General features: G+C 50.3%; 1 protein-coding gene across 5 annotated transcripts; it reads left to right on the top strand.

Annotated features, from left to right (window-relative positions):
- The first annotated feature begins 3,196 nt into the window (after positions 1-3,196).
- On the top strand, positions 3,197-25,006 carry Dmbx1 (diencephalon/mesencephalon homeobox 1). 5 transcript variants are annotated; one of them, XM_036180089.1, is made up of 5 exons: positions 3,197-3,246; positions 18,060-18,224; positions 21,596-21,790; positions 22,492-22,840; positions 24,087-25,006. In XM_036180089.1, the coding sequence occupies exons 2-5, from the start codon at positions 18,072-18,074 to the stop codon at positions 24,536-24,538; spliced, it is 1,149 nt and encodes a 382-aa protein (XP_036035982.1). In that variant the 5' UTR covers positions 3,197-3,246; positions 18,060-18,071; the 3' UTR covers positions 24,539-25,006. The 5 variants fall into 5 exon arrangements, with proteins under 5 accessions (XP_036035982.1, XP_036035983.1, XP_036035979.1 ...); XM_036180090.1 differs by having other exon boundaries at positions 18,060-18,225; positions 21,612-21,790; XM_036180086.1 differs by lacking the exon at positions 3,197-3,246 and adding an exon at positions 3,358-3,724.
- The last annotated feature ends 1,211 nt before the right edge of the window (positions 25,007-26,217 follow it).

Here is a 26,217-nt window from a genome sequence, read left to right as displayed (position 1 = left end):
GTCTCTCCCCCCCCCCCCCCCCCCCGTTCCTAAACGGGCTCATCCCTGACCACTCCTTGGTTCAATTTAGAAACATCTCCCATTACATACATGCATACCTGAGCAGAGTCTACAACTTTCCATATGTACATATTTAAACACACATCACGTATAAATGTGTATATATTCATAACACATAACTGGTTAATGAATTGAGCAAACCTACAGGCACATCCAGAAATGCAACACTCACCTGTCTCTGTCTCCACCCCACCCCCACCCTCGAAGGCAGGGCAGTTTATTGGGGGTGGGCCCTAGTTCTTCTGGGGATGCCTTTCTCTTAAGCTCTTTGAAGGTATCAGCCACAGCCTGGGGCAGGTGGGTGAGGATGCTGGAGGAACAGTCTTGGGAGGAAGGTCCCAAACCATTTTTTTTTTTATTTCTTAGCTTCTGTCTAGACAGTGGCATTTTCAAAGTGGTTTTGTTAAAGCAGTAGGACCCCCCACATTGTGACATGCCAAGTTTCCTGCCACTGCAGGTCTCCCCAAAAGGCACAGTCCCCTTTCCTGCCCTACCCAAGCAACTGAGCTCCTCAGGAATTTTGTGTCTCTCCTCTCTGATCCATGGTAAACTTAGGAGCAGTACCTGGGCTTCATCGTCTATGGAAACCAGGATAAGGGTAGGGATGCGACGGAGGAGTGGCACCAGCTCCCTCTGTCCCTGCTATCTCCTTATATGAAAGCCCTTGGGAGGCAAGTCTAGCCTGGCAGTGTGGGCTTTTCCAGGCAGCTGGAATTTCGAGTTGTATGAGGCTTGCCTTGTTTAATGAGAATATATACTGGCCACTTAGCCACCATCTCCAGACCTGGGACAGCTGAAGGAATGGGGATCTGGGCAGCCTGGGATAAGAGGAATGGAAGGGGGACTCAGAGTATGTGGCAGGCAGATTCTTCCAAAAGTAGGTGCTTGGTTGTGCCCGGTGCTTATCACCTGCAGCCCGCAGCACAGAATCTGCCCTAGCCTTAACCGCTCTGGACTCTTCAGCCCAGAAGCCATTGCCCTTCATCTTGCCCAGTAGTCCCTGGTCCTGTCCAAGGTGGGGAACTAGGGTACAGTTGGGTCACTGAGTAAAGCGAGATTTCACATTGGATGGGGGAGGGGAAGCTCCATTCCTGGCATTATCAAGAAAGGTTTGCTAGAAGGGAGGACTCCACATCTGTATTACCTTGGAAAGGGTTTGCACGCCTCTCTGCATATGCACTGGTGCTCAGAGTTGTATGGCAGGATAACTCTGTGTGTGTGTGTGTGTGTGTGTGTGTGTGTGTGTTGTGTGTGTGTGTGTGTGTGTGTGTGTGTGTGTGTGTGTGTGCAAAGGTCTACGGTTTTCTCCGGGATGATCTGTGTGCACGCTGTGTGTGAAGGGCAGTTGGGTGGAGGTACAATATGGAACTCCAGTGGTAGTCTTGATTATCTAAGCCAAAGAGGCAGCCTTCACTCCCCCCCCCCCCTTTCTGCACTGGACCGAGATCCCTGAGGAGAAATTAAAAGGTTATTTAAAGCCCCGCCTCCTCTGTTTTTGTCCCTTTAAATCGAGCCTAAACGGTTTTGCTTTGGCAGAAGAAACCTTTTCTGGAGCATTGGGGTGGGGGTGGGGGGTCCTGGTGGGAGAGAAGGGCCTAAGCAGCCTAATCCTCTTATCCCTCCCCTTCCCTTTCTTTGGAGCCTCCCCCTCCCTCTCCCCTCAGGCGCCCTGCCTCTAACTCGGGCTGAAGATCGATCCAACCCTTAAATCTGCCACTCCTGCTCCACCAAGGCCAAAATTTCTGACCCTCTCCACTCAACTTGGGATTCTAAAATCTACTGTTAGCATAACCGAAATTCGCATCCCCATGCCTTAGCCCCCAAGAAAACAGCCCAGCTCCTCAGGGCTGCAACAGAGAGCTTTGCTGGTAGACTGGAGCAATGCCAGGTCTTGGATCTAGCTGCCTGCTTCCAAGGGAAGTGCCTATTCTGTCCAGCCACCTGGATGACAGTGCACTTGATCTGAAAATTACACAAGGCTTTTTTTTTTTTTTTTTTTTTTTTTTTACCAACACACAAGAAACCCCACAGTTACACATGGACCGGGTTGCATGAGCACCAGTCACAAAGGTACAACACACCCGAGTTACAGCCACTGAGGCCAAAGTTACGGTGCATGGAGTACTAGCCACACAAGGATATAACACACACCCTTCCGTTGGCTTGGCCAAGGATCTCTCCAGCTACCACCACCAAACAACCACAGAGACACAGCCACAATAGTCAACTTCACATTCAAGGTGCCCACTACTAGTGTGGACACTGACTTGACCCCTTGGCACACACTTCAGACACACAAGGCCTTGCCTGGTTCCATAGCCTGCTCCAGAACGTCCTCTTCCTATGGATCAGCTGCACCTGGAAGAAGGATGCTAACAAGAACCTCAGACCCTATCCAGGGATTTCTCCTTTGTGAATCATTGGTGTGTGTGTGTGTGTGTGTGTGTGTGTGTGTGTGTGTGCGTGTGTGTCCTCCTCTTACCCGAGACAGATGCATGTATGTGCATGAAGAAGTGAGGCCCACGTACTAGGCCTCCCAGCCTCTCTCTCAAGGTGCATCTTGTTGTCAGAAGCTCCTATTTGGGTTGAGCTTGGGTGGTGAGTACTGAGTGCAGGTTGTGTGCAGGTATGGTGGCGGCAGAGTGGTGTGTGTGTGTGTGTGTGTGTGTGTGTGTGTGTGTGTAATGTTCGTGTGCGCGCACACACACGCGCTTGCCCAGCTCAACCTCGATGTGACAGCGAGGGTGGGAGACAGTCAGGGCGACCCTTAAGTCATTGCAGCGCACCCCAGGGGTCAATCTCCAAAGAAACCAAGAAGACCTAGGTGAAGGATTCTCAGGGTCCCTCAAGTCCACAGGAATTGACTTGCGGCTTCGCTCGCCCAAGATCCCGAGACTGGGAGCCAGCAATGACCGACCGTTGTTCTGGGGGATATGATGACCGCGGGCGGGGGTCCCCAGATCCTTTAAATGTTTGACCCTGGCTGCCTAGGCCCAAAGCTGCGCAGCAGCTCCAGAGGGGCTGGGCGGGGCCGGGGCGAAAGTGGCGTGTGATTGGCAGCCACGGGGGCCAGTAGGGAGCGCGCGGCCGGCGCCTTGTGCCCGGGAAACGCTGTTTAAAACTCCAGCTCCTGCCGCGACGCGCGTAGATGGCAGCGGCGGCGGCAGCGCGGGCCGGGGAGACCAGGTGCGAGCGGGCGGGGCTGGCGGGATGCAGCCGGGAGGGGCCCGGGGCCTGGCGGGGCGGGGAGGGCGCGGACGGTCAGGTCCGGGGACCTCCTCCCCTTCTGCGGTCCTTCTGTTTGGGACCGGGTGGGAGGATCGGAAAGTTTGCAGAGGGCGAGAGACTTGGAAGGCTGCAGACTCTCCAGCGGAAGGGGAGACGAGATCCGAGGGAGGCGGAGGGAGCCGCAGGGGGAGGAAAAGGGGGTGGACCCCCAAGGCTGAGCGTGAAGCTGGAGTTAGCAACCCAGAGAGACAGAAGGAAAGAACTAGAAATTCCGAGGCTGAGGGAAGGGCTAGTCGTGGGTAAAAGCGCTGAGGCGGAGACGGAAGCCTCGGCGGTCGAGACTCAGGCACCCGCAGAGAACGCTTCGGATCCGTCACGGTTTTGCCTCATTTGGAAGATATTACTTCGCCCCTGAAAAAAAATAAATACAAAAAAGGTTTGGATATTAAGCGGAGACAAATCCTTTTCGGTTTGGAAGGGGGCGGCGGCGGGGGGGATGGCCGGGGTAATGCAGAGCAGATGCGCCCCGAGGCGTCGCGCAGCCCGCGGCCCCGGCTGGGGAGGGGGCGCAGTCAGCCGCCTAGATCTCCCCGGGTCGCCCGGGCCACCTACAGCTCCCAGTTTCCCTGTTCCCGCATACCCTGCAGAGTGCTGGGATCTAGCTCATATCTCATCCTCCGTGGCTACCGCGGGCTCCTTTTCTCCTGGGATTGCGACTTTATACGAATTCTTCAGCTGGGGGCGGTTCGGCGCTCAGTTAACCTCTGTCCTTCTAGACGCGACCTCAGGTTAGGATCTTTCAGGTGGGTTTTTGGTCCGCAATGGCCTTAGTTTTCTGGAATTCGTTTGGCCTCCCACGGCCTATTCTGGCTTGAGTCGGGCGAACTCCAGTAGGGAATGTGGGCTGGGGCGGCGCTGGGGGGGCGGCGGGGATCAGAAAAATGAGGGGTTCTGCCAGGGTCTCTCCTCTCTGGGCCTCTCATTCCGGTGACCATAACCCAATCTTGGACAGCAACAGGCTAGGGGCTCTAATGGACCGTTCTGGATTTTGGCTGAACTTTCATAAGTTCCCAGACGTTGCTGGGGGGGGGGGCGCTAAGGCCTGGATGGTGCATTTATTGCATTTGAAAAAAAAAACCGAGCATTTTCGCTCTCAAATTCCTGTCTGGGGACCCAAATCCAGGTAGGGTCTGAGGGCTCTCGGTGTGGCAACTTGTCGTAGAAAGGAGTGCCAGACTCGGGAAGGATTGTATCCAGAGGCCGAGCGCCCTTTCCGAGTTGGAAGCATTCCAAAGCTGGGAACCAGCGGGGCCTCCAGCGTAGCCTCAGCGCGGGTTCTGCCTAGGGCAGTAGAAGGACTTTTTCGTTTTAGAAAAGCGAGCGGAGGCCAGGGGTCTGATAGCAACTCCGGTTTAAGGACGTCGTGCAGTGCGGAGGGCTTTACTTTTTGGATAGGCCTTAGGGCAAACAGTCTGTTCGTACCACTGAGGTTGCAGGCCTAGCTGAGGAAATTGTAGGAGCTCCTGGTCCGTGGTCGCGAAAGTGGGAGTTGGAGAAATGTCTTTTCCCTTCTCTTGCGCCAGGGATCCCGTGCGTCGCAGGCGGGTTGGCTCTACCGAGCGTTGTCTAAGGAAATTCTGTGGCCTATCAGTTTTAGGTAGGTTGCAGAGGGCGTTGTTTTCAGTTTGGCGGTGGATCCCCGCTTCACTTACCTGCAGCTTCAGGGCTTAGAAGGAGAAAGGCACTCTCGCCTAAAGATAAGTTCCTACTGCCCCTTCTCTGCTAACCAGCTGTGCTCATGTATGTGTGTATGGCGGTCAGGGGAAAAAACGTGGAATTTGCTGCCTAGTGAGAGCAAATTATCCAGATAATTGGCTCCAGTTTCTCTCCTCTGTGTTCGGGTCTTTGGATAAGAAGCAAAAGCATCGCAACTTAGGACGGGGATGATCACCTTACCTCATCCCTTCAGACCCCAGGGGCACCGACTCTTGCAAGGACGCAGGGACTTGGCTGCGCAGTCGAAAGTGGGACGGAAGGGCAAAGGTGCGAAGATTGGAAACCCGCCCCAGGCGAAGGGCACAGGAAAGTGAGCTCGCTGGTCTGGGCTTTAGGGTGGACTCTGTTGGTTCAAGGGTCAGTTTCCTGGGCTGCGGGTGAGTGCTTGTGGGACCCCCTCACCATCCTCTCCCACATTTCAAATTACGACGATTCCACGTGATGGCGAAATTCGGAGGCGTTTTTCTGGTTAAAATAAACAACGTGAGTTAGGCATGTGGTCTGAACACACAGAGACTGAGCTGGGAGGAGGTTTCCACCGAACCGCTGGCTAGGATGATCGCTAGGTCTGAAAAGGGGAATGGACCCTGGCTTTTGCTGGGGGATGTTGTGGTGGCTGGGGTGCTGGGGAGCCACGGCGATGGTAGGATCAATGAAGCTCCCTCCTAGAGTAGCCTGTGGCCCTGGAGAGCAAGAGCCCTAGATCCAGTTACTGCAGTACACTCCTCCACGAAAATAATATAGAGCTTGCCTCGCTTCCCGCATTTGAAAGGCGGTGGTCCACGTTGACTGCCGCACTGAATGGGACCTCTGGCTTACCGTCATCTGGGCTATGGATAACACATTGACACACTCAAGTCACACAAGAAGAAAGATCCTTTGGACACAAATAGACACCATTACAGACTCCCAGGTTAAACTCTCACCGACACCCACTCGCAGGGAACACTTAGGACGACCGGGCACAGCAAGACAGCCTGGGCTAGTGACCTCGCCCTGACAGCCCAAGGACAGCGCGCCTACCCTTTGCCCAACCTCCACTCCCCTGTTTCTTCCTCTCTGGAGCCTAGCTGAAGTACTCTTTACCCTCTGCCCAGCGGTGGTCCTGGAGGAGGAGGCGTTCTCCACCTCCCCCGCGTTCCCATTCCACACCCCTCCTCCCTGGTTCAGCCCCTTCCCCACGTCCCGCTCGGCCGCCCCGCGGTGCCCATGTAAATGACAGCAATAAATATCTAATCAAGGCCGCGGGCGACGCCGCGGCCCGCCAAAGCCCATTACGAGCGGGCAGGCTGGCGAAGTGGGAGGGGTACTGGGGTGATGGTGAGCCTTGGGCGGGCCTGAGTCCTGGCCTACACATTCATCCTGCCTTGAGTACCCCTCATCTTTGACCTTGAAGGAGTCTCAGTTTCCCCTTCTGTGAAAGGGCACCGTGCTGGGCTCTCCTAAAGCTGGTCTACTCCTCCCGAAGTCCGACTGGTTTTCTTTCGGTTTTACCCGGTTTCCCCCCCACCGGGTCCTGCCTGGTGATCACTATCCCAGCTCCCAGAAGCCTGATCCCAGCTTTAGTCTGTTTCTGTAAGCAAATGAAGAGCCTCTGGATCCCCGACACGCACACTTGGCCTTGACCAGTCGCGGTCACTCCCGTCTCCGCTTAACACCTCTATGCGCGCGACAACCGTGTGCCCCTAGGTCATGGGAGCCCACTTTGTCTCCTAGCCCCATCTAAGCCTCACCGCTCCAGCTATCAGGGTGCTGGCGACCAACCACTCCATCGGAACATCGATCTGCACGCAGTGCGCCAATTGCGCGCTGGGCGCCTGGACCGCAGGCCCTTGCCGCGGACCCCCACTAGCTTTCTGGAGAAACCTTCTCCACGGGGCACTCTACATTCAGGACAACCTTCGCCACAGGGGAACTCTACAATGACTGCTCCAGGTCTGCAGCTGGAGTCTGCCCAACTGCAGAGCCTCCCGGCTCTTGCCTGCGGGACCTCGGGTCAGGGCAAAGCCGCCGAACCCAGCCGCCTTCCCCGAACACCGGGATGTCTGACCGGGTTTCCTCCTCTGTCACAGCTGCGCCCAAGTCTCACAGCTCTTGGTCTCCAGCGCTCGCTGCCTCTTTGGCAGAGGACGTAGGAAGCGGAGAATCAAGCAGTTCTGCAGAGACTGCGGTCAAGTTCGTCCCACAGCCCTCAAGAGCGGACACTTGACCAGACTTGAGAAATGAACGAAACAACAGTCTCTCCGCCGGTTTCCTCCCGCGGTCGCATTTCGCTGTTTTATTTTATTTTTATTTCAGCCGCCTGAATTCTTAGCACCCCCCCCCCCAACATTAAGGACCTCGGAAAATCGAGGACTGTAGGCAAAAGGGCCTCCCTCAGTCTTGGCCCATTAGCCTGTGGGGGGCTAATTACCCCAATTAGCGGCTGATTTATAATTAATGGCTCGGACCGAGGAGTAATTGGATGTTAATGGATAACAGTGTGTGTAGGGAACTTTAAGAGTCTGAGCTTCTCATGGGGACAGCAGGCTAGGTCATCCTGAGACACACCCCCCCCCCCCACACACACACACTCCCAGACTTCTGCTTCCACCCCTGAGCAAAGAGAGATGGTCAGAGCCTTGTGTGAGCTGGGTGCTGGTGCTGGGTGCCTGTGGAGTCCTGCACCTCTCCTGCCCTGCCCTGGCAAAGCCACACCTCATGCCCACCTGTCTGCTTTTTTTGGCTTCAACTCCAGGACCCCTCGGGAGGCTAGCCTGCAGTGACGGTGACTAGAATCCCCACTACCTCAACAGCAATGGCCAGAAGGTGGCTTGATGTCTGTCTGGTGGGGACAGTGGGTTTTCCCTGCTGGGGTGGGACAGAGAAAGTAGAGTGGAGAAGAGTCCGGCCACCAGTTCACTGTTCTGGGTTTCAGGCTCTTCTCACATCTCAGCTGGTTTTCTTTCACCCAGAGCATCTGTCTGTCTAATTCCTGTATGCTCCGAACCCTCACACTGGAACTCATTACACCAAAGTGCACTGAAGGCCAAACAGTGGCTCCATGTTTATTTGTGGAATCAATGCCAGATACTCCGTGTGTTGCATTCTGGGTGCTGAGTGCCAGCTGGGAATTCAGACCCTGCTGGAGAGGGAACCTCAGACTGGCCAGGACTTAGAACTTTGGTAGATATTTAGTTCATACTTTGGAGTCAAATTTCCTGGATTCCACACTGCTTAAGCTGCTTAGTTATGTGGCTTTGGACAGGTGATTTTACCTCCCCATATCTTGGCATCTTTATCAGTTAAGTGGGAATTATAATATTGTGGTGAGGATTCCAAGTGGGTTTATGTGAACTTCGAGCTTCTGAGCTCCTCCAGGGGGTGGCAGGTCAGGTTGTTCTAAGACCTACCCCCCTCCCCGCCCAACCCACAACTCTCCCTACTTGTCAGGTACCTATAAGCATGGTTGGTAAAAATTGTTGTCAAATCTTTGGTAGAGGACAGGCAAATGGGTCACTATACAATTTGGTGAAGTAAAGTTGTGACCGAAATTTAAAGAAAGCATCTGACTCCACCAAGAGGAGAAGAGGGGTGGCTAAGCCTAGTATGAAGAATCATGAGTTCTCCAAGTAATGCGGACACTCTGGGGACAATATCCCCAGAGGGGGAGGCAGTGGCAGAGTGGCCCTAGGCAGCAATGCCTTCTTGGCTGGTGGTAGGGTGAAGGTGCAGTGCGTTAGTTAGCAGGGAGCAGCAGAGGAGCAAAGGAGATGAGTTTAATTATGCCATTCAAGAAAATGTGGCTTTGATGGGTACCAGAGATGACTGAGAGATGGACGATAGAATAGGATTAAATGTACACTAAAGATTAGTGGTTCAAAGGCTGGTGACACAGGCAGTGAGGGTCTGAGGGAAGTGACCATGCCCCGGACTTCTCAGTTCTTAGACAGCAGAAACAAATGATGCCGTGTTTCTAGCCATTAGCTCTTATCTCTCTCTTTAGAATGTCTCCTTGTCCACTTCCTGTGATCATAGCCACATTGGAGCATGAATTATCCCATGTCGGGGGGGGGGGGGGGGCATGGGGGGGGAGATCAGGTGCCTGGCAAGGAGAGGATGAGGCTGGCCTCAGGACCTTCACCACCTTTGAGTACCTGATTTAGATTAAAATTTGGGGAGCTGGGAAGGTTTGCAATGGCAGACCTGGGGATCACTGAACTCCTACAAAGCAAATAATATCTAAGAAGGAGTAACTGGAATATCTCTGTGCCAAGCCCATACCCAGATGTTGTGCCTGAGGGTTTTGGGATTGGGTAGGCAGGGGGCTCCACATCCCACATATCATATGCTCACTGCTGCTTCCTCACAACTGAGAACTAAGGACAGATGTGGGAATGGGGCACTTACTGGGGCCAGACTTAGCTTTTCCAGCTTCTAAGCTGTGAATTCTTTCTTAGCTACAGTTCTTCATCGGCAGAGTGGGAGTGATAAATATCCTACCTAAAAATCTTGGGCCAAGTGACTCCTAGATGGAAGATATATAGCTTATCTTGTGTAGTTACTCCACAGTGCCAATGCACTTAGGCACTCGAACAGGAAAGAATCTCTCTTCTTTAGCCTTCCTTATAGACATCTGGCCAGACTGAGTTAAAATACTTTCATCTCAGTCCTCCTTGAGCAGTCTCTCAAGTGCTGGCGTTACAGGCACGGGCCACTATGCCCGGCTTGATCACACTTTTCATGATAAAGGTCTCCCTCTGCTGGGGTAGCCCAACGAGTCAATGTCATATCAGAACAAGTAACAGGAACCAAGGTCACAAAGCAAGTCATAGTGGTGTGTGTGTGGAGCTCTGGCCACATGTTATATATTCATGTATTTATATTTTTCCTACCCCCTGGTGCCAAAGTCCTCTGGGAATTCAAACTGCTAGGTAGGAAAGGTAGCTGTGGAGGGGTTCTCCTAGAACCTTCAGGGCTAACAGGACAGCAGCATCTCTCAGAGAAACAATTCCCTGGCAATAGGTTCCACTGAGTTTCTCCATCATTGATAACCCAGGACTGGTTCTCACTGGGGCCTACCTGACTCTTGGTCCCAGGCTAGGAATTAATGCTAGATAGCTCCTCAGAGACTCAGGCTCCTGTCCTGCCATTACCACTTGCTAGCTGTGAGATCCGGGGCAGTGGACATTTATTTCCCCGAGTCTCATTTTTTCACTGATGTAATGGGGACAGTGAATTTCTCACCGATGTAATGGGGATGCTAGTACCTACTGAACAAGGCTTGTTTTGAAGTTTCTTCAGTGAGAGACCCACAGTGCTAGAACAGAACTTGGCTCAGAGTGAAGCCCAGTGAAAGATAACCATCATTGTGAAGGAGGTGGCATGCCTCAGGATGCCTGGAACAGTGGAGGAGAAGGGATGCTTAAAGAGTTGATTTCCACATGTCTTGCTTTCTTTCCTTGCTCTGTCCTCCAACATGTGTGGGAAGAAGATGAAACTGAGGGAGAATTAAACATGCTGAGAAAGAGAGGCAGAGAGTGATGGAGCCAGCCTTTGGGGTGGCTGAGCAGGGTGTGACCAAAGGAAGGGTCCACTTTCCTTTTAATCAAAGACGCTTCTTTCCTGGGAGTGCTGCTGTTAATTTATAAAAAATGCCCCCTAATAAAATTCTGCTTGATTCTTCGATTGGCTGGGCATTAGGCCGCAGCCAGCAGCGACGCGGGGACATAACGGATGCATTTGCAGATTTGGAAAATTAAAGCCATCTATATGGCGCCTGTGGCGGGAGATCCGCCGATCTGCTTGCTTAATGAAATATAAAGATTCTTTTAACCAATGTAAGCACAATTCGACAGCTTGTGAAACGCGGCCGCACCATGATGGATGGCTCTCCTGGCTCGCCAGGAATTGCAGGGCGGCACCTTTTAAATATATAATTGATTCTGTTTGGAGTGTGCAGTGGGCTGAGCCCATGTAAGGCCCAGCCCGGGGCTGAGAGTGCAGGCCCCAGTTTAGAGACTCCACCAGGCCCTGCCAGGCCTGCAGAGCTTCCACTTAGGTGGTTCTCAGCACTGGATGTGGAAGGGATTGGAGCTGCTGGGCGTGGCTGAAGAGTCCAAGCAGGTCCAGGCTGTCGGTGTTGCGGGGAAGGGTCCACATAGCATTAACCTTCATCCATCAGCCATGTTCATGGAGACAGAGAAGGTAGTAGGGCTGGGATTCTGAATCATCATTCCCTTCCTGTGACCCATAGTGTGCCATGGTAGCTTTGCTTCCCCCATCATATCTTGATCTAAAACTCCCACCCATTTAATACTATTATTTCCAAAGTACAAGATACTTACGAGGCTCTGAATTAGATATTGCAGAAAAGAAAAAGAAAAAAAAAAGGGTAAAATAAACCTGTGTATTTTCTCTATGTTGAAACTTTTACCTCCTAGATTTCTTTCTTTCTCTCCTGATCTCTCTCATACCCTGTTCAAGATAGAAAGAGCTGTGATACATTGGCTCAGAAGCAGGGTATGTGGCCCATATGATTTCCTAGCGTGACATTTAGAGTATATTCCTCTCGTTTTACACACACACACACACACACACACACACACACTTGTGTATAGAGGCTCACAGATATACTTAGCTGCAGAGGCATGTAAAAGAGCTATAGACACATAGACACAGACAGACACACATAAAGTTCTGTGGTAGATTCCTATGTGTGGACACACACATATACTGACATAAGCTGTGGGTATGTATGCACCCCTAGGAAAGGATCCCTATGGGACCTGAGAGGGGGCTGAATCCCTGATGTCCAGTAGGAGTGAGGACAAGAATGTCCTGCGGAGGACCCAGGCTTAGTTCTCAGCACCGTACATGGTGGTTCACAACCATCCATAATTCCAGTTCCAGGGGATCCAACATCCTTTCCTCACCTCCACAGGCATTGCATGAACATGGCACACATATATACATGCAGGTACAAATATATACATAAAATAAATAAATCTAAAACTTATGAGACTGGAGAGACAGGAGCTCATCTGGAAGACCTGGCTTACACATCGCCTCATCTCAAAGTGCACATGTACATACGCTGTACACACACATGAGCATATGTGATGGTGGGGAATGAGCATTTTCTTGACTGTCTCCCTGTTGCCTTGGACCCAACCAGAGATGCTAGAAGTTGAGGAGTGGCATGTGCTGAGGTGAAATCCTGCACGCCGAGGATGGGAGAGCCCGGCTGGTGAGACAAGCTTCCCCTGTGGGAACGTGCCATTACTTTCTGGGTGCTTGGACTTCAGCAAATTATCTGATAATTTTTATCTCCCATTTCCATATATATAAGATAGGGATAATAGCAGTGTCTACTTCATATGGCATTGGAAGGATTGATGGTGATGCCTGTGTTTCAGAGCTACTTAATAAATAATTGTCATTAATTCATTCATCAAATCTTAATCTCCTGAGTCCTGGTTTTGTGTGAGACCTGGTAATCTGTGCTAGAGATGGGGTGAAATGCATGAGATGTAGTCTCTGCTACAAAGGCTCTGTCTAGTGGGGGAGCTAGAAGTATCGTTATCATATTCTGATGTGGGTGATAGAATTCAGAAAAGCTGTGTAAGGCTGGGAGTGTGGCTTAGTGGTAGATCACTGCCTAGCATGAACAAGGTCTACGGTTACATCCCCAGCAGAGAAAAAAAAAAAATCCACGCGAGGTGTCTAGTGTTGTACTTGGTGTAGAAAGTGTGTTATGTAAATGGGAGCTGCTATTGTCCTTGTCACCAGTTTTGTGACTCAGGTGTTCTTGTCTGGTGCCTGGAGAAGGAAGAGATGCCTTCTCATAGGCTACAGGGACATCCTTTTCCAGGGAGGAGTCCTTGAGCTAGGATTCCTGAAGAAGTAGGTGTTTGTCAGTTGAACAGGAGGAAAAGTGTGTTTCTGGTAGAGGCCTATAGGGGAAATTGACAAGGAGTGGCAGGTAGTGAGGCATTGCTGGGTGCCAAGGAAGAGGCAGAGCATCAAGCCGGACAGAGAGGTGGATGGGAAGACAGACTGGGAAAGTCTTGGGGACCAAAGGCTGCTGTGTTGAGGCATTTATGGGGTTGAGTCATGTCTCTCTCGTCTCACATACTGAAGATGTGCTTTGTGCTGGGATGAGAGTGCACACCTTTAATCTCAGCACTTGGGAAGCAGAGGCAGGTGGATTTCTGAGTTTGAGGGCAGTTTGGACTACATGGGGAGTTCCAGACCAGCCAGGACTATACAGGAAGACCCCAGCTCAAAAAACAAAACAACAACAAAAGCCTTGACTCTTTGTGCGTCAAAAACCGTGAGACCAGAAATCATTAAGTGATTAAAAATGCTGCTTACAGTAGTATGCTTTTAGGCAGGAAAGCCCGGAGTTTTGTGGGGGAGTGATATTGCAGTCACAGGCTGGGAAGAGCATGGATAAAATCTTTTTTTTTTTCTTCAAATTTTGTTCCTTGGCCTCATCTGGAGTTTGTGACACCCTTTGAAACCTAGTTCCATCTCTACATCCATGGAAACATATAATAACCCTTCATCTACTCACACCCCTCCCCAACAACAAGAAGAAGAGTATAATATAATAAATATATAAATGTGGAAATTTCCTGTAATCCCATTTACTATCTCTTAGAGATAACCTCTGTCAACATTTCAGGGCACAACCTTCTAGACTTTTCCCTATGCATATTTATTCATACATTACAAAAATGAGATCGCATCAGGCATCCGGTTTGTTACCTATTTCTTCCACCCAGCCATATATTGCGAACATCAGCACATATAGACACATATCGTTGTTTTAAGCTATGCGCTGTATTTCATCGTGGGCCGTGACCATACCCTCATTTGCTGAACTAATCCTTTCTCGATGGACAGTTAGTTTTCCAATTGTTTGCCATCATGAGCAGTGATGTGATAAATATTCCTGTACACATATCTCTGCATACTTGAGGGATAAATTTCTAGAAATGGGATCGTTAAATGAAAGATGGTATACTCTCTGAAGGCTTTGGATGCAGAGAATAAAGAGTTTTTCCATCACTGAGGTAGGAGAAGGGCCATTTACCACTTCCCTGTGGAGTAGCCCTGGATAATAATTGTTTGTGTGTTTGATAATCTAACTGGTGAAAAATAAATTACTGTTCTTCTTTTCTTCTTAAGTATCTTATTTCAATACTAAAACTCCATACATTAGGGCTGGAGACAACTCAGTTGGTTGAGTGCTTGCCTAGCATGCCAAGGCTCTGGGTTCAAGTTCAACTGTACCGAGCAGGTGGAGGCAAGAGGACCAGCAGTTAAGGGTTACAGAGTGAGTTTGAGGCTAGCTTGTCTCAAACAAAACAAAACAATAGTTTTAGAATATTCTTTTTTGTTTGTTTGTTTTTTTCCAGACAGGGTTTCTCTGTGTTGTTTTGGTGCCTGTCCTGGATCTCGCTTTGTAGACCAGGCTGGCCTCCAACTCACAGAGATCTGCCTGGCTCTGCCTCCTGAGTGCTGGGATTAAAGGCATGGGCTACCACTGCCTGGCTGGAATATTCTTTTTAATTTTCTATTTGCTATGTCATCGATATGTTTAGCATTTTTCTAAGTTTGTTGAGCTTTGTGGCTTATCCTATCATATTTACTTTTTTTCTTTTCAAGACAGGGTCTCTATGTGTAGCCCTCGCTGTCCTGGATCTCTCTCAAACTCATAGAGATCTACCCACCTCTGCCTCCTCAGTGCTAAGATTAAAGGCATGCACCACCACCGCCTGGCAACACTAATGTTTAAGCACGTTTTATCACCATGCCTTTCCTTCTCTTCTCTTAGATTTCTGCTGATGTTTGTGGCACACAGAGTGGGCCTCTGTAACTATTGGCTGATGTCAGCCTCCAGCCCCAGACTACTGCACCCAGCTGCCAGTTCGTTCTTACTTGGAAGTTAGATTCACATTTCACATTTGCCGTGACTTCTCCCGATCTTAGTTCCTTCCCCAATGCTCCTGGTTCTGCCAAGACAGCTTCACTCAGATGCTAGGGCCCGAGCTACAGTTAAATCTCCTCCCCACCCGCGCTGTGCTCTCCTTTCCTCACCTCTGCTGATAGTTACTATCGGCAACCATGCCGTGCCATTTTCAAACTGTACCTAGGAGCTCACCTCCTGACACCTCCCTCCCACTGGTGAACACAGCGTGGATAACACCCGGGACTCCGCAGCAATTGTCTGGCTTTCCTTCTTGCCCCTTCAGTCTGTTCTGCATACAGTAACACAGTGAGGTGGAGGGGCTTTTTTGCTTGTTGTTTTTGAGACAGGGTCTCACTATTTAGGCCTGGCTGGCCTGGAACTTACAGAGATCTGCCTGTCTCTGCTTCCTGAGTGCTGGTATTAAAGGCATATGCTACTATGCCTTACAATGAGCTTCAAACAAACAAGCAAGCAAGTAAACAAACAAACAAAAATAAAAAGCAACCTCCCAGGGCTGGTGGGATGGCTCAGTGGGTAAAGGTGCTTGCAACTAAGCCTGGCAGTCTGAGTTTTATCTCAGATCCCAGATGGTGGAAGGAGAGAATGACCCACAGATTGTGACCTGCACACACGCACACACACACACACACACACACACACACACACACACACACCACACCCCTACACATGCACACAAAATAAATAAAATAAAAATATAATGAACTTTATTAGGAAATATGGAGCCAGGTGGTGGTGGCATGTGCTTTTAACCCCAGCACTTAGGAGGCAGAGGTGAGTGAATCTTTGTAAGTTCAAGGCTAACCTGGTCTACAAAGAGAGTTCCAGAACAGCCAGGACTGTTACACAGAGAAACCCTGTCTTCAAACCCCTCCTAAAGAAGGAAATTGTGGAGACTGGAGTAATGTCTCCATAAAGTACTTGCTTTGCAAGCATGGACCCTTGGGGCTTGCTGGTCACTCAGCCTAGCAGAATTGGCAATATACTGGCCAATGAGAGACACTCTTTCTCAAAAAAGTGAGTGTTTCTTGAGGAACAACACTTCAGATTGATCTCTAGCTTCTATATGCACATATACATTTGTGCATGCATGCACATACATTTGTGCACACACACACACACACATACCTAACCCAAATCACATGCACTAATGTGCATGTGTACACACACACACACACACACACACACACACACAGAGACAGAGAGACAGAGAGACAGACTACCACACTGGGGATTGAGTTGAAGGTATTATGGGCATTCTTCTTGAGCAATTGCCCTACCAATGAACTGTATGCCCAGCTATTTAAATATATGGATTAAAAAAAATTTCAGACAAGGTTTCACTAAGTTGCCCAGGCTGACCTTGACCTCATGGTCTCAGGCCAGAGCATCTTGATAGCTGAGATAACAGGCCTGTGATGTCAGATCTAGTATATGTCTATATTTTTTATTTTATCCTTATTTCCTTGAAATGCAAATTCTATGGAGCTAGGGGCTTTGGTACTTGGTAGGTGGGTATTTAATAAGTAGTTGTTAAATGAATGTACAATGTGTGTGGTGTAATGTCTGTGTACAGATGAATCTGCTGCATGAATAGACAACTATGAAAATGTTTGTATGTGGAACTTGGAAGGATGACATTGAAGTCTGTGTAGGCTTCCGTGAGTGCTTTGCCAACAGTGCCTTTGTATATATGTCTGTGCAGGCTGTCTGTGATTGTATGTGTATGCATGTTGTGGATATTTGGTTGTACGTACATATATCTATTTCAATAAGAATGGGGAGCTGAGATGGCTGGATGTGTTCCCCTAGGGAAAAAAACCTGCATTACCTCAGCCTTCCCTTTCTACCTCCTGTATTCAGGCAATAAAAACACCTTTGTGTCTTCGAGTGGCTGAAAACATGGAGTCACTTTCCAAAACGGACATTTCTAGTTGATGCAGGGTGGGTGTTTGCAGATAAAGATTGCAAGGTCCAGGTGAAGTAGGGCTGATAGGGCCTGGACAGCCTCTTGCTCATACAAGGCATCTCACTAGGAGAGATATGTTCCTTGATACATCCTTCTTGAAGCAACTGACTGTAAAAGAAATCAACTTCAGGGACTTGTAGCAGGGCAGGCCTTGGATTGGCTGCACGCCTTAACACGGCTCTCTTCTTTTCCAAAGCCAGCAAGTGGTGTTTGTGGTTCTTGGTTTGCTTGCTTTTTGGAGATTTGTGAGAATAAAGGAGGTAATGGCAGTGAATGTGTAACAGTAAGAGCAATAGTTTTATGTCTGTGGAGCATATTAGGGTTTTAAATTACTCTCTCATCAGAGCAAATGCCTCAGTGGGGAATCCAGCTCTGGACTTTGCTCCAGGGAAATGCAGTGGTGTTGGTTGAATGGATACATGTGCGAGGAAGTCAATGCATGTACACATGAGTAAGTGCTGGGGAATTCAATGAAGAGAGGGTTATATAATGCAGCAAATGGATTGGGCAGTCACAAGGACTAACTTGTTTGTTTTATTTTGAGACAGGATCTCATGTAGTCCGGGCTGGCCTTGAACTAGCTCTGTAGCTGAGGATAATCTTGAACTTTGATCTCCCTGTCTTCATGCCCAAGTGGTGTAATTAAAACAATGGGCCCCATGCTTAGCTAATAATAACACTTTTGAGCATATAGTACCCCAGGCCATATCATAAATGCTTCTTAGTCTTCAGTAACCCCAGGAGGCTAGTCCTACTGTTAGTGCCCTTTTATGGATACAGAAACTGAGGGTCAGAGAAGTTAGGTGAATTGTCCAAAGTCACAAAGCTCCAAAGTGTCAAAGCTGTGATTCCAGCCCAAACCATCTACCTGTGCATCCCAGGTCCTGCAGAGTCCTGGATGAGTGAGTGAATGAAAGAGGAGTCCCAGGGGCATTCTGTGGGTATAGAAGTCCTCGGGATAAAGTGGGCATTGAGGCTCTGGGCTGGGCTTGATGTCTCTTCCAAGATAGAGCCACACCTCATGATTCTTCTCTCTCTTTCCATCTGCAGGCAGATGCCGCCATGCAGCACTACGGGGTGAATGGCTATTCCCTACATGCTATGAATTCACTCAGCGCCATGTACAACCTGCACCAGCAGGCAGCCCAACAGGCCCAGCATGCCCCTGACTACCGGCCATCAGTGCACGCGCTCACACTGGCTGAGCGCCTAGCTGGTAAGAGCCCTGGGGACTTGGCCATGGGACAAAAATCTGGGGAATGAAAAAGGAGGCTATAGAAGGCAAAAAGAGGAACAGCTTATTCTAGGTATCTTAGAAAGCCTTTGGTCACTTAGTAACATAGATGACGAGTCAAAAGCTGTGCTGTGCTGTCTTCGGCAGCACATTTATACAACATCTATGCAAGTACCTGCGGAATACTGCTTGCTGGCTAGCACTGTACTGGGTCCTGGAGCTGCCTCAGCCTTCAGTTTTCTAGAACAGACCTGCAAAGAAGGTGTTCATTAGCCCTGTCTCTCGGATGCAGAGACAGAGGCAGCAGGTACAGGACTAGCCCAGGAAACTCTCCCTGGGCTGTAGCCGGACGGCAGGTGGAGTGCCTCGGGAGGAGACTGACATGGGGAGATACAAATACCGATGGCTTTCATGGTCTGAATACTGGTGAAGTGCCAGGCAGCTGTGTGGGTCTCCCCCGATTTCTCTTTTTCTCTCTCCCTGTCTTCAAGCCCCACGAGAAGGCTACTACTTCACTTTATAGACAAAGAAACTGAAACCCAGAGAGACACGGGCTGGAGAAGTTGGGGGCCAGAACATGGCAGCATGGCTAAAACTCTGGAATCAGACTTGTAGTTAGTTGTCTGCCCATTCACCTCTCTTCTCTGAACCCAGGTTTCATTTCAGACAGCGGTAGGGCTAGGACAGCTGGCAGGCGGTGTGAAGTGGTCAGCAAAGCCTGGCTGTGCTTACAGCCACTGGTACTCAAGGCCCAAAGCGAGTCCCAAGCATCCAAGAGAGAGAGAGCTAGCTGTAGCCCGGTCCTGACTGCCTCTCCGCGGGTTTCAGTGCTAGCGCTTCTGTGGCTGTGATGAAATATCAGAGAAACAATTTAAAAGGAGGAAAGACTTAGTTTGGGTCAGTCTTACAAGTCTTGCAGCCATGGTTGACTGGCTCCATTGGCTGTGAGTTTGTATCAGGGTATCCTGTCAGAGAGTGCATGGCATACATAGTAAAGCTGTTTACCTCATGGAAGGCAGAAAGCAGAGAGGAGAAGATGGGTCAAGGGTAAGATAAACCCTTCAAAGACATGCCCTCAGAGGCCCACTTCCTCCACCTTAGCCTTGTCGCTTAGCAGTCCATTCAGCCATGAATTCGTCAATGGATTAATCCATTGATAAGGTCAGCAGTTTCATGACCAAATCACCTTTTACTGGTACCACAGCTAGGGACAAAGTCTTTAACACATGAGCCTTCATGCCATTTTATATCCAAATAATATCAATGGGTATGAGAAGGAGTTAATGACATCGGGTCAGGCTAGATTTCCTGGGAAATGATGCCACCTAGTTCATGATGTTCCGGTCCAAGCCCATCCTGGTGCATGTGGGCTGATGTCCATGCCAGGCAGTGGTAAAGGACTTCATAGAACTCCTTGGAAGACCAAGAGCCCACAGATCATGAGAGAATATGGTGACCAGAGCCACTGGTGGAGAGCTCAGGGAAACATGATGGGCTAGTGAAGGAAGGAAAGCTGTTAGCAGGCCAGGAGGCAGACACCTTCTAATGGTACTGCAAAGTGGGAGGATTGGCATGAGACAAGGCACAGGAATGGGAGAGGGTCTGAGGACCATGCCAGCCTTGGGTACCAGACTGGCAGGGAGGATATGGCAGCCAGTCTTGCTCCTTTAGCCCCTGCCAGGCCTATGAGCAACTGAGTCGCTAGGCATCTTTCTTAGGTCAGTGTAGACATTAGTGTCCAGTGTGGTGGTGGTCAGTGCAGACCTGCTCCAGCTATGGATGCTTCCCTAGTTTGGAGTGAATTCTCTTTGCCCAATGTGACATCGACCTCAAGGACTATAGCACAGAGAGGATTCAGGACAGAGGCTTATGCCCATGGATAGGAACAGAGGAACTGAGGTATTTAGCCCACTTTCAATTGTCAAAATTAAGGAGGCAATGAGCCCTACTAGGACATTCTTATGGAAATCCTACCTTCCATGGCAGGTGCTGCACTAGGGAGCTGGTCTCCCCTAAACTACCCCACTCCTTGAAGTCCCTGGAGCTAGCAGTAGGATGCTGAGCTGTGTCTCCAGCAGAATGGATGTGACTAAGTGGTCCCTGCTCCCTCTTCTGCCCAAGAGTAACACCCATGACCTCAGGTCTGCCTGGGCTAGGATTGGGACAAGTTATGAAGGTTCCCCCCTTTAATTGAGGAAGTATCCAAAGTCTAGGGTTTGCTGTACATGTCCCATTTAGGGGTTTGTAGAAAGCTTCCCAACCCCTGGGATACAAGAGGATGAGTCTCTGTTACTGTTCAGAGGCAAAACCGACTTGAGTTCCCTCCAGCATTGACAGGGTCCATCTTTGGAACTTACAGCCCAGGGGCCAGTCAGGCAGAAGGGAGAAAGACCAGACCCTAGCCTGAGAGAGATACCATCCTGGCTGGGTTTTGTGTTACCAAACACAAAGACCAGCCTGCCGACTCAGTGGTTCACCGTCTGCCACTCCCCTCCAAGCTTGCAGTGTGGGGTTTTGTTCTCTTTCCTTGAAGAAGCAGCCAGAGAGGGTCAAGACTGGGTGTAAGAAGCCTTTCCTATCTGCCGGGGGCCCTGCCAGGGCTAAGCTTTCTGCTTAGGAAATGAGACCAGGAATCTCATGTTTTTCCATCGGAGACATATAGACCAGGGAAGAAAATGAAAGTTAATGTAAAAGACAGAATCAGCATGCCTAGTGAGACTTCCCCACAATCCTTGAGATCAGCACCAGTTGACAAGCTGGCTTCCCATGGCTAAGGGTCAGTATTCTGGTGCTAGGGAATCTTAATAGCCAGATCCTAAGACACACAGGGTATCAGAATCATCGAGACATGGTTTTTTTTAGATCATTTGCATCATATCATCTCAGAATATTATAGCATCCTGGGGCTTTTTCTTTTTCTTTTTCTTTTTGAGATATGGTTCTACTGTATAGTTCAGGCTAGTCTTGAACTTGCAAGCCTTCTTGCCTCAGCCTCCTGAGTGCTAGGATTACAAGTTTTCATTCTTGGCCTACTATGTTGAGACTCTAAGGATCTTGGAGTATTGACCTGTCTACACACCTGATCTGCCATTTAGATCAAGGGGACACCCCCAACACTCACGTGCCTGACAGCCATGCTTGGGGTTGAATTAGCCCTCTGTAATTCTGAGAGTGGAGGTTGCTAGGAAGGAAAGATTTTTCAATACCAACCAGTGGAAAGAGGATAGGTGATTTCCAAGGGCCAGGGCTCAGCTCTGATGGTTGTTTTGGGGTCCAAAGTAGGTCAGAGCAGGATCAGATTCAAAACTTATTTCCCATAATTAAATGGGCCCCCCTCTGTTTGCCCTCCAACGGCTGTACATTTCAAGACATCATCTTGGAGGCCCGCTATGGCTCCCAGCACCGCAAACAGCGTCGTAGTCGCACGGCATTCACAGCCCAGCAGCTTGAGGCCCTGGAGAAGACCTTCCAGAAGACTCATTACCCAGACGTGGTGATGCGCGAGAGGCTGGCCATGTGTACCAATCTGCCTGAGGCCCGTGTGCAGGTAGGGTCCAGCTCACCCAACTGTTCCTTGCAGATGAATGCTAGCCATCTGTCTGGTATCCAGTTGTCCAGGAGCTAGTGTTTGCTTAGGCGGTGCAGATACACACCTACTTCCCTCATGCCTATTTGGGATGGGGAATATGTAGATGCAACTGTCTTGTTAAATAAGAAACACAGAGCCAATTGCAGAGTTAAAAGCCAAGAGGTCAGAGCAATAGCTGAGAGCTGAAAACCTTACCCTTCACTGCTGCTCTGTCTTTCCTCTCTGTAAGAGGGCTACTTCCTGTGTCCTGTCTTTTATATAGACTTTCTGTTCTGCCTTCTCATTGGTTGTAAACCTAGCCACATGACCTCCTCATCACTGCCTGTCTGTACAGACCTCCAAGTCTTCTATGGTTGGTATTGAGATTAAAGGCATGTGCTGTCATGCTGGTTGTATCTTTGAACACACGGAGATCTACCTAGCTCTGCCTCCCAAGTTCTGGGATTAAAGGTGTGTACCACCACTGCCCAGCTTCTGCTATGGCTTGCTCTGACCCCAAGGCAACTTTATTAATATACAAATAAAATCACATTTCAGTACAAATAAAATATCCTTATAGGGATAGATGGGGATGAGTGGAGGATTATCATCTACACCTTCTCCTGGAGTATCTAGAGTATAGTCTTTCCTCCCCTGACTGCTCCTCTCTGTGGTACCAGGTCTGGTTCAAGAACCGCAGGGCCAAGTTCCGAAAGAAGCAGCGCAGCCTGCAGAAGGAACAGCTCCAGAAGCAGAAGGAGGCCGAGGGTTCCCACGGAGAAGGCAAGCTGGAGGCCCCAGCCTCAGACACCCAGCTGGAGGCAGAACAGCCTCCCAGTCTGCCCAGTGGTGACGCCCCTGCTGAGCTTCAATTAAGCCTGTCGGAGCAATCAGCCAGTGAGTCAGCCCCTGAAGATCAGCTGGACCGTGAGACGGACTCCCGGGCTGGGGCCGAGGAGCCCAAAGCTGAAAAGAGCCCTGGATCTGAGAGCAAGGTGCTGGGCTGCAAGAGGGGCAGCCCTAAGGCAGGTGAGGCTTGGGTGGGAGGTCACCCACAGGTCAGGGAGAGCAGCCAAGTCCAGCTGATGGGCCCGAGTATGTGATGTGTATCAGAGCAGGATAGTCGACCACTGGCATTCGGGAGCATGACCAGTTAGGCATGACAGGCTATAGCAGACCTGTGACCCTTGTCCACCCTTTAGTTGCTGAGTCATTGAAAGGTCTAGATAGATGGTTCCGGCAGAAAGCCTGGGCAGCAGGGAGGCTCAGGAGGGAGCAGGTGAGGGGCTGACTAGATCCACTTAGCATTTAGCAATTATTTCAGCTATTGCAACATTTTAACAGCCAGTACAGATGTGCATACTGGGTGAGTACTGGTTCTTGGGATTCCCATGTACAGCAGATTTCACCCTGATTCAGACTTTTCTTAGGACTTGGCACACACTTTTTTATCTCAGGGGTCTAGTTCATTCGGAGCTCTTGGAGAAGGGGCATCTGCTGAGAGGTCTAAAGCAGTGGTTCTCAACCTGTGGGTCACAACCCACTGGCAGGTGGTCGGAAGAACCAAGGGATCGCCTAAGATCATCAGAAAATACAGATATTTACATTATGATTCATTACAGTTATGAAGTAGCAACAAAAGTAATTTTATGATTGGGGATCACCACAACATGAGGAACTGTATTAAAGGGTCACAGTGTTAGGAAGCTTGAGAAACTCTGGTTTAGATGCCTCCGCCCCTTTTTTAAGGTAGAGAGTCTCACTATGTAGCTCCAGCTGACCTGGAACTTCCTGTGTAGGAAGCAGGGCTTAATCCTGAGCCAGGGATTAAAGGCGTGCATGATGACTCTAGGCTGAGGATAGTTCTTGTTAGGGCTAGGCATATCCACAAAGCTGCTCTGGGCTGGAACCCTCATCCATAACCATGGTTAAGAAGGAACAGAGCTCTGGGACACAAACCCTAAGCTAGCCGAGGTTGGTATAGAGACTGTCAACTGAGGGATGGAGGGAGGAGAGGAGAGTCCGGGATATTCCTTGAAAAGATTAAGGGGCTCCCCGGGAACACAGGCATGGGTGCCCGGGCAGGAACCCTGGAGCTTCATTAAGTCCCTCCCCAACCAAATTCTGAGGGTCCCTTCAGAGGATGCCCTGGGTGACGATGGTGTCAGCCAGACTATCTTCACTGCAGGACCAAGGGACTAGGAAGCCAAGGGACCCTCTCCGTTAAGGCCAGTCCCCTGGTTCTGAGTACTTGGTTCTTGTCCTGTCTTTGCAGATTCCCCAGGCAGCCTGCCCATAACTCCCGCAGCGGCAGGGGGAGGCCTCCTGGGCCCTTCTCATTCCTACTCGTCTCCGCTCAGCCTCTTCCGTCTACAGGAGCAGTTTCGCCAGCACATGGCGGCCACCAACAACTTGGTACACTACTCATCTTTTGAAGTGGGAGGCCCCGCGCCTGCTGCGGCTGCAGCTGCGGCTGCTGCGGTACCCTACCTAGGCGTCAACATGGCCCCACTGAGCTCACTACACTGCCAGTCTTACTACCAGTCCCTGTCAGCAGCTGCAGCTGCCCACCAGGGTGTCTGGGGGTCCCCATTGCTGCCGGCGCCCCCTACAGGCCTGGCACCTGCCTCAGCTGCCCTGAACAGTAAAACCACGAGCATTGAAAACCTCCGCCTCCGGGCCAAGCAGCACGCAGCCTCCCTGGGACTCGACACACTTCCCAACTGACTGGCTTCCAACCCAGCCATGGTCTTGTGTGTTCCCCTGTCTCAGTCCCATGGTTATTCCCAGAAGGCTCTCCAAGAACTAATCTTGAGAGTTCAAGGGATGCTGGGGCCTGGAGTCCTCTCACCCCGGGTCCCTTCTTCAGAGTCCCAGCCCCAGGTGAAACCCACACACCCTCTGCATGACCCTGCTTGGACCCCGTGGAGGTCAAACGGGGAGGAGGTGAGCAGCTGGCTAGATCCCCTCCTCAGTATTGCCTCCTCCCTCCTGGCCCTCCCCACTAGTAAGTTGATGTGTGGAATGTGAGATATAAATATAAATATATAAAACTATATTTTCAGGCATTGCCTGCCCCAGGCCCCTTCCCCTGCTCCCATCACATTGCCATTGCTACCCTTGCCTCTGAAATTCACTCCAGCGCCCTCTTCTCTCTCTCTCTCTCTCTCTCTCTCTCTCTCTCTCTCTCCCCCTCCCTCCATCTTTCCCTCTCTCTTTTCCCCCTTGATTTTCCCCCAGTCCCACTGCCTCTGTCTCAATCCTGTCTCCCTGCCTACCTGGATCTAACTGCTGTGCCATCCCTCCGCCTCTGGTTTCTTCCCTTGGTGCTGGCTGTGTTAGTATCCTGTATTCTCAAATAGTGTTTTGTTTGGGGGTTGTGGCTTTTGGTTTTAGTAATTTCGTTTCTTCCTGTTTCTCTTCTGCCCTGCCTGCCTATCTCCCCGCTTAACCTGAACCCTCTCTAGGCTGCTCTTCCCATCTATGCCCCAAGATTCAACCAAGTCCTACGTGGAGGCCCTGGAGCAACAGGCAGGAGGTAACCCTAGCCCCACAGTGTCCCCCAGCTATTAGGAAGGGCTTAAGTCACCCTTTCTTCTCTTACTTCCTGTCTTGGAAGTACCAGCTCCCCAGACTGTAGAGGGGCATGTGGCGGCATTGGCCAGGCCGGCAGCAGAACAGCTGACATCACTGCAGGGCTCCAGAGGTCCTTGTCAGTGAGTGAAACATGTGGTCTCAGGACTTGTTGCCTTTCTGTCTCCGAGGCAGTTGTAGGAGAAGGAGTCCTGTCCGGTTATCTCCGGCATGGTAAGGGGTGCTCTTCCATGCCTAGGCAACCCTGCTCTGCAGGCTCCCTTTCAGGGTGGTGTGACCTTGGGCAAGCACAGTGCTTTCTGGGATGGTCTTGGGTAAGATGTCTTAGAAGATTCTGTCCATTTCCAACCACCCAGCATTCTGTGTCCACAGGTTTGGAGGGCAGGGGCTTTTTATTTAAATTTAACAATAACAACTCCGCACAGACACTTAGAAAAGCCTGATGTGTAAGTTAGAACATTACTGCTATTTTCTGAGGAACAATGCATCCTGCATACATGAAGCTCTCTGTGGATACTGCCTCAGTTTCTCTGTAAGTGTAATGGATCCTCTCTAGGTTAGATAATCTGGATTTGAGCCTATTTTTCTTGGATTCCAGTGCTAGCCTTGGGGGCTACTCCATTTTCATGTCCATGGTGGCAGTGGGCAAGATGACTTCCATCCCCAGTTATGATTCCCCAGTCCTTTGCCTTGCCACTGAACCCTGAATCCCAGGCTTAGAGGGTGGCCTGACATGATTGGCCTACAGAGCCAACAGTGCCCACCTTAGTAAGGTTAGTCTGGACTAGGGTAGGAGGAGAAGGCTTCAGCCA

Source organism: Onychomys torridus, chromosome 2, assembly GCF_903995425.1.
Source record: "Onychomys torridus chromosome 2, mOncTor1.1, whole genome shotgun sequence".
Classification (NCBI taxonomy): Eukaryota; Metazoa; Chordata; class Mammalia; order Rodentia; family Cricetidae; genus Onychomys; species Onychomys torridus.
This window is presented reverse-complemented; position numbering and strand designations above follow the sequence as displayed.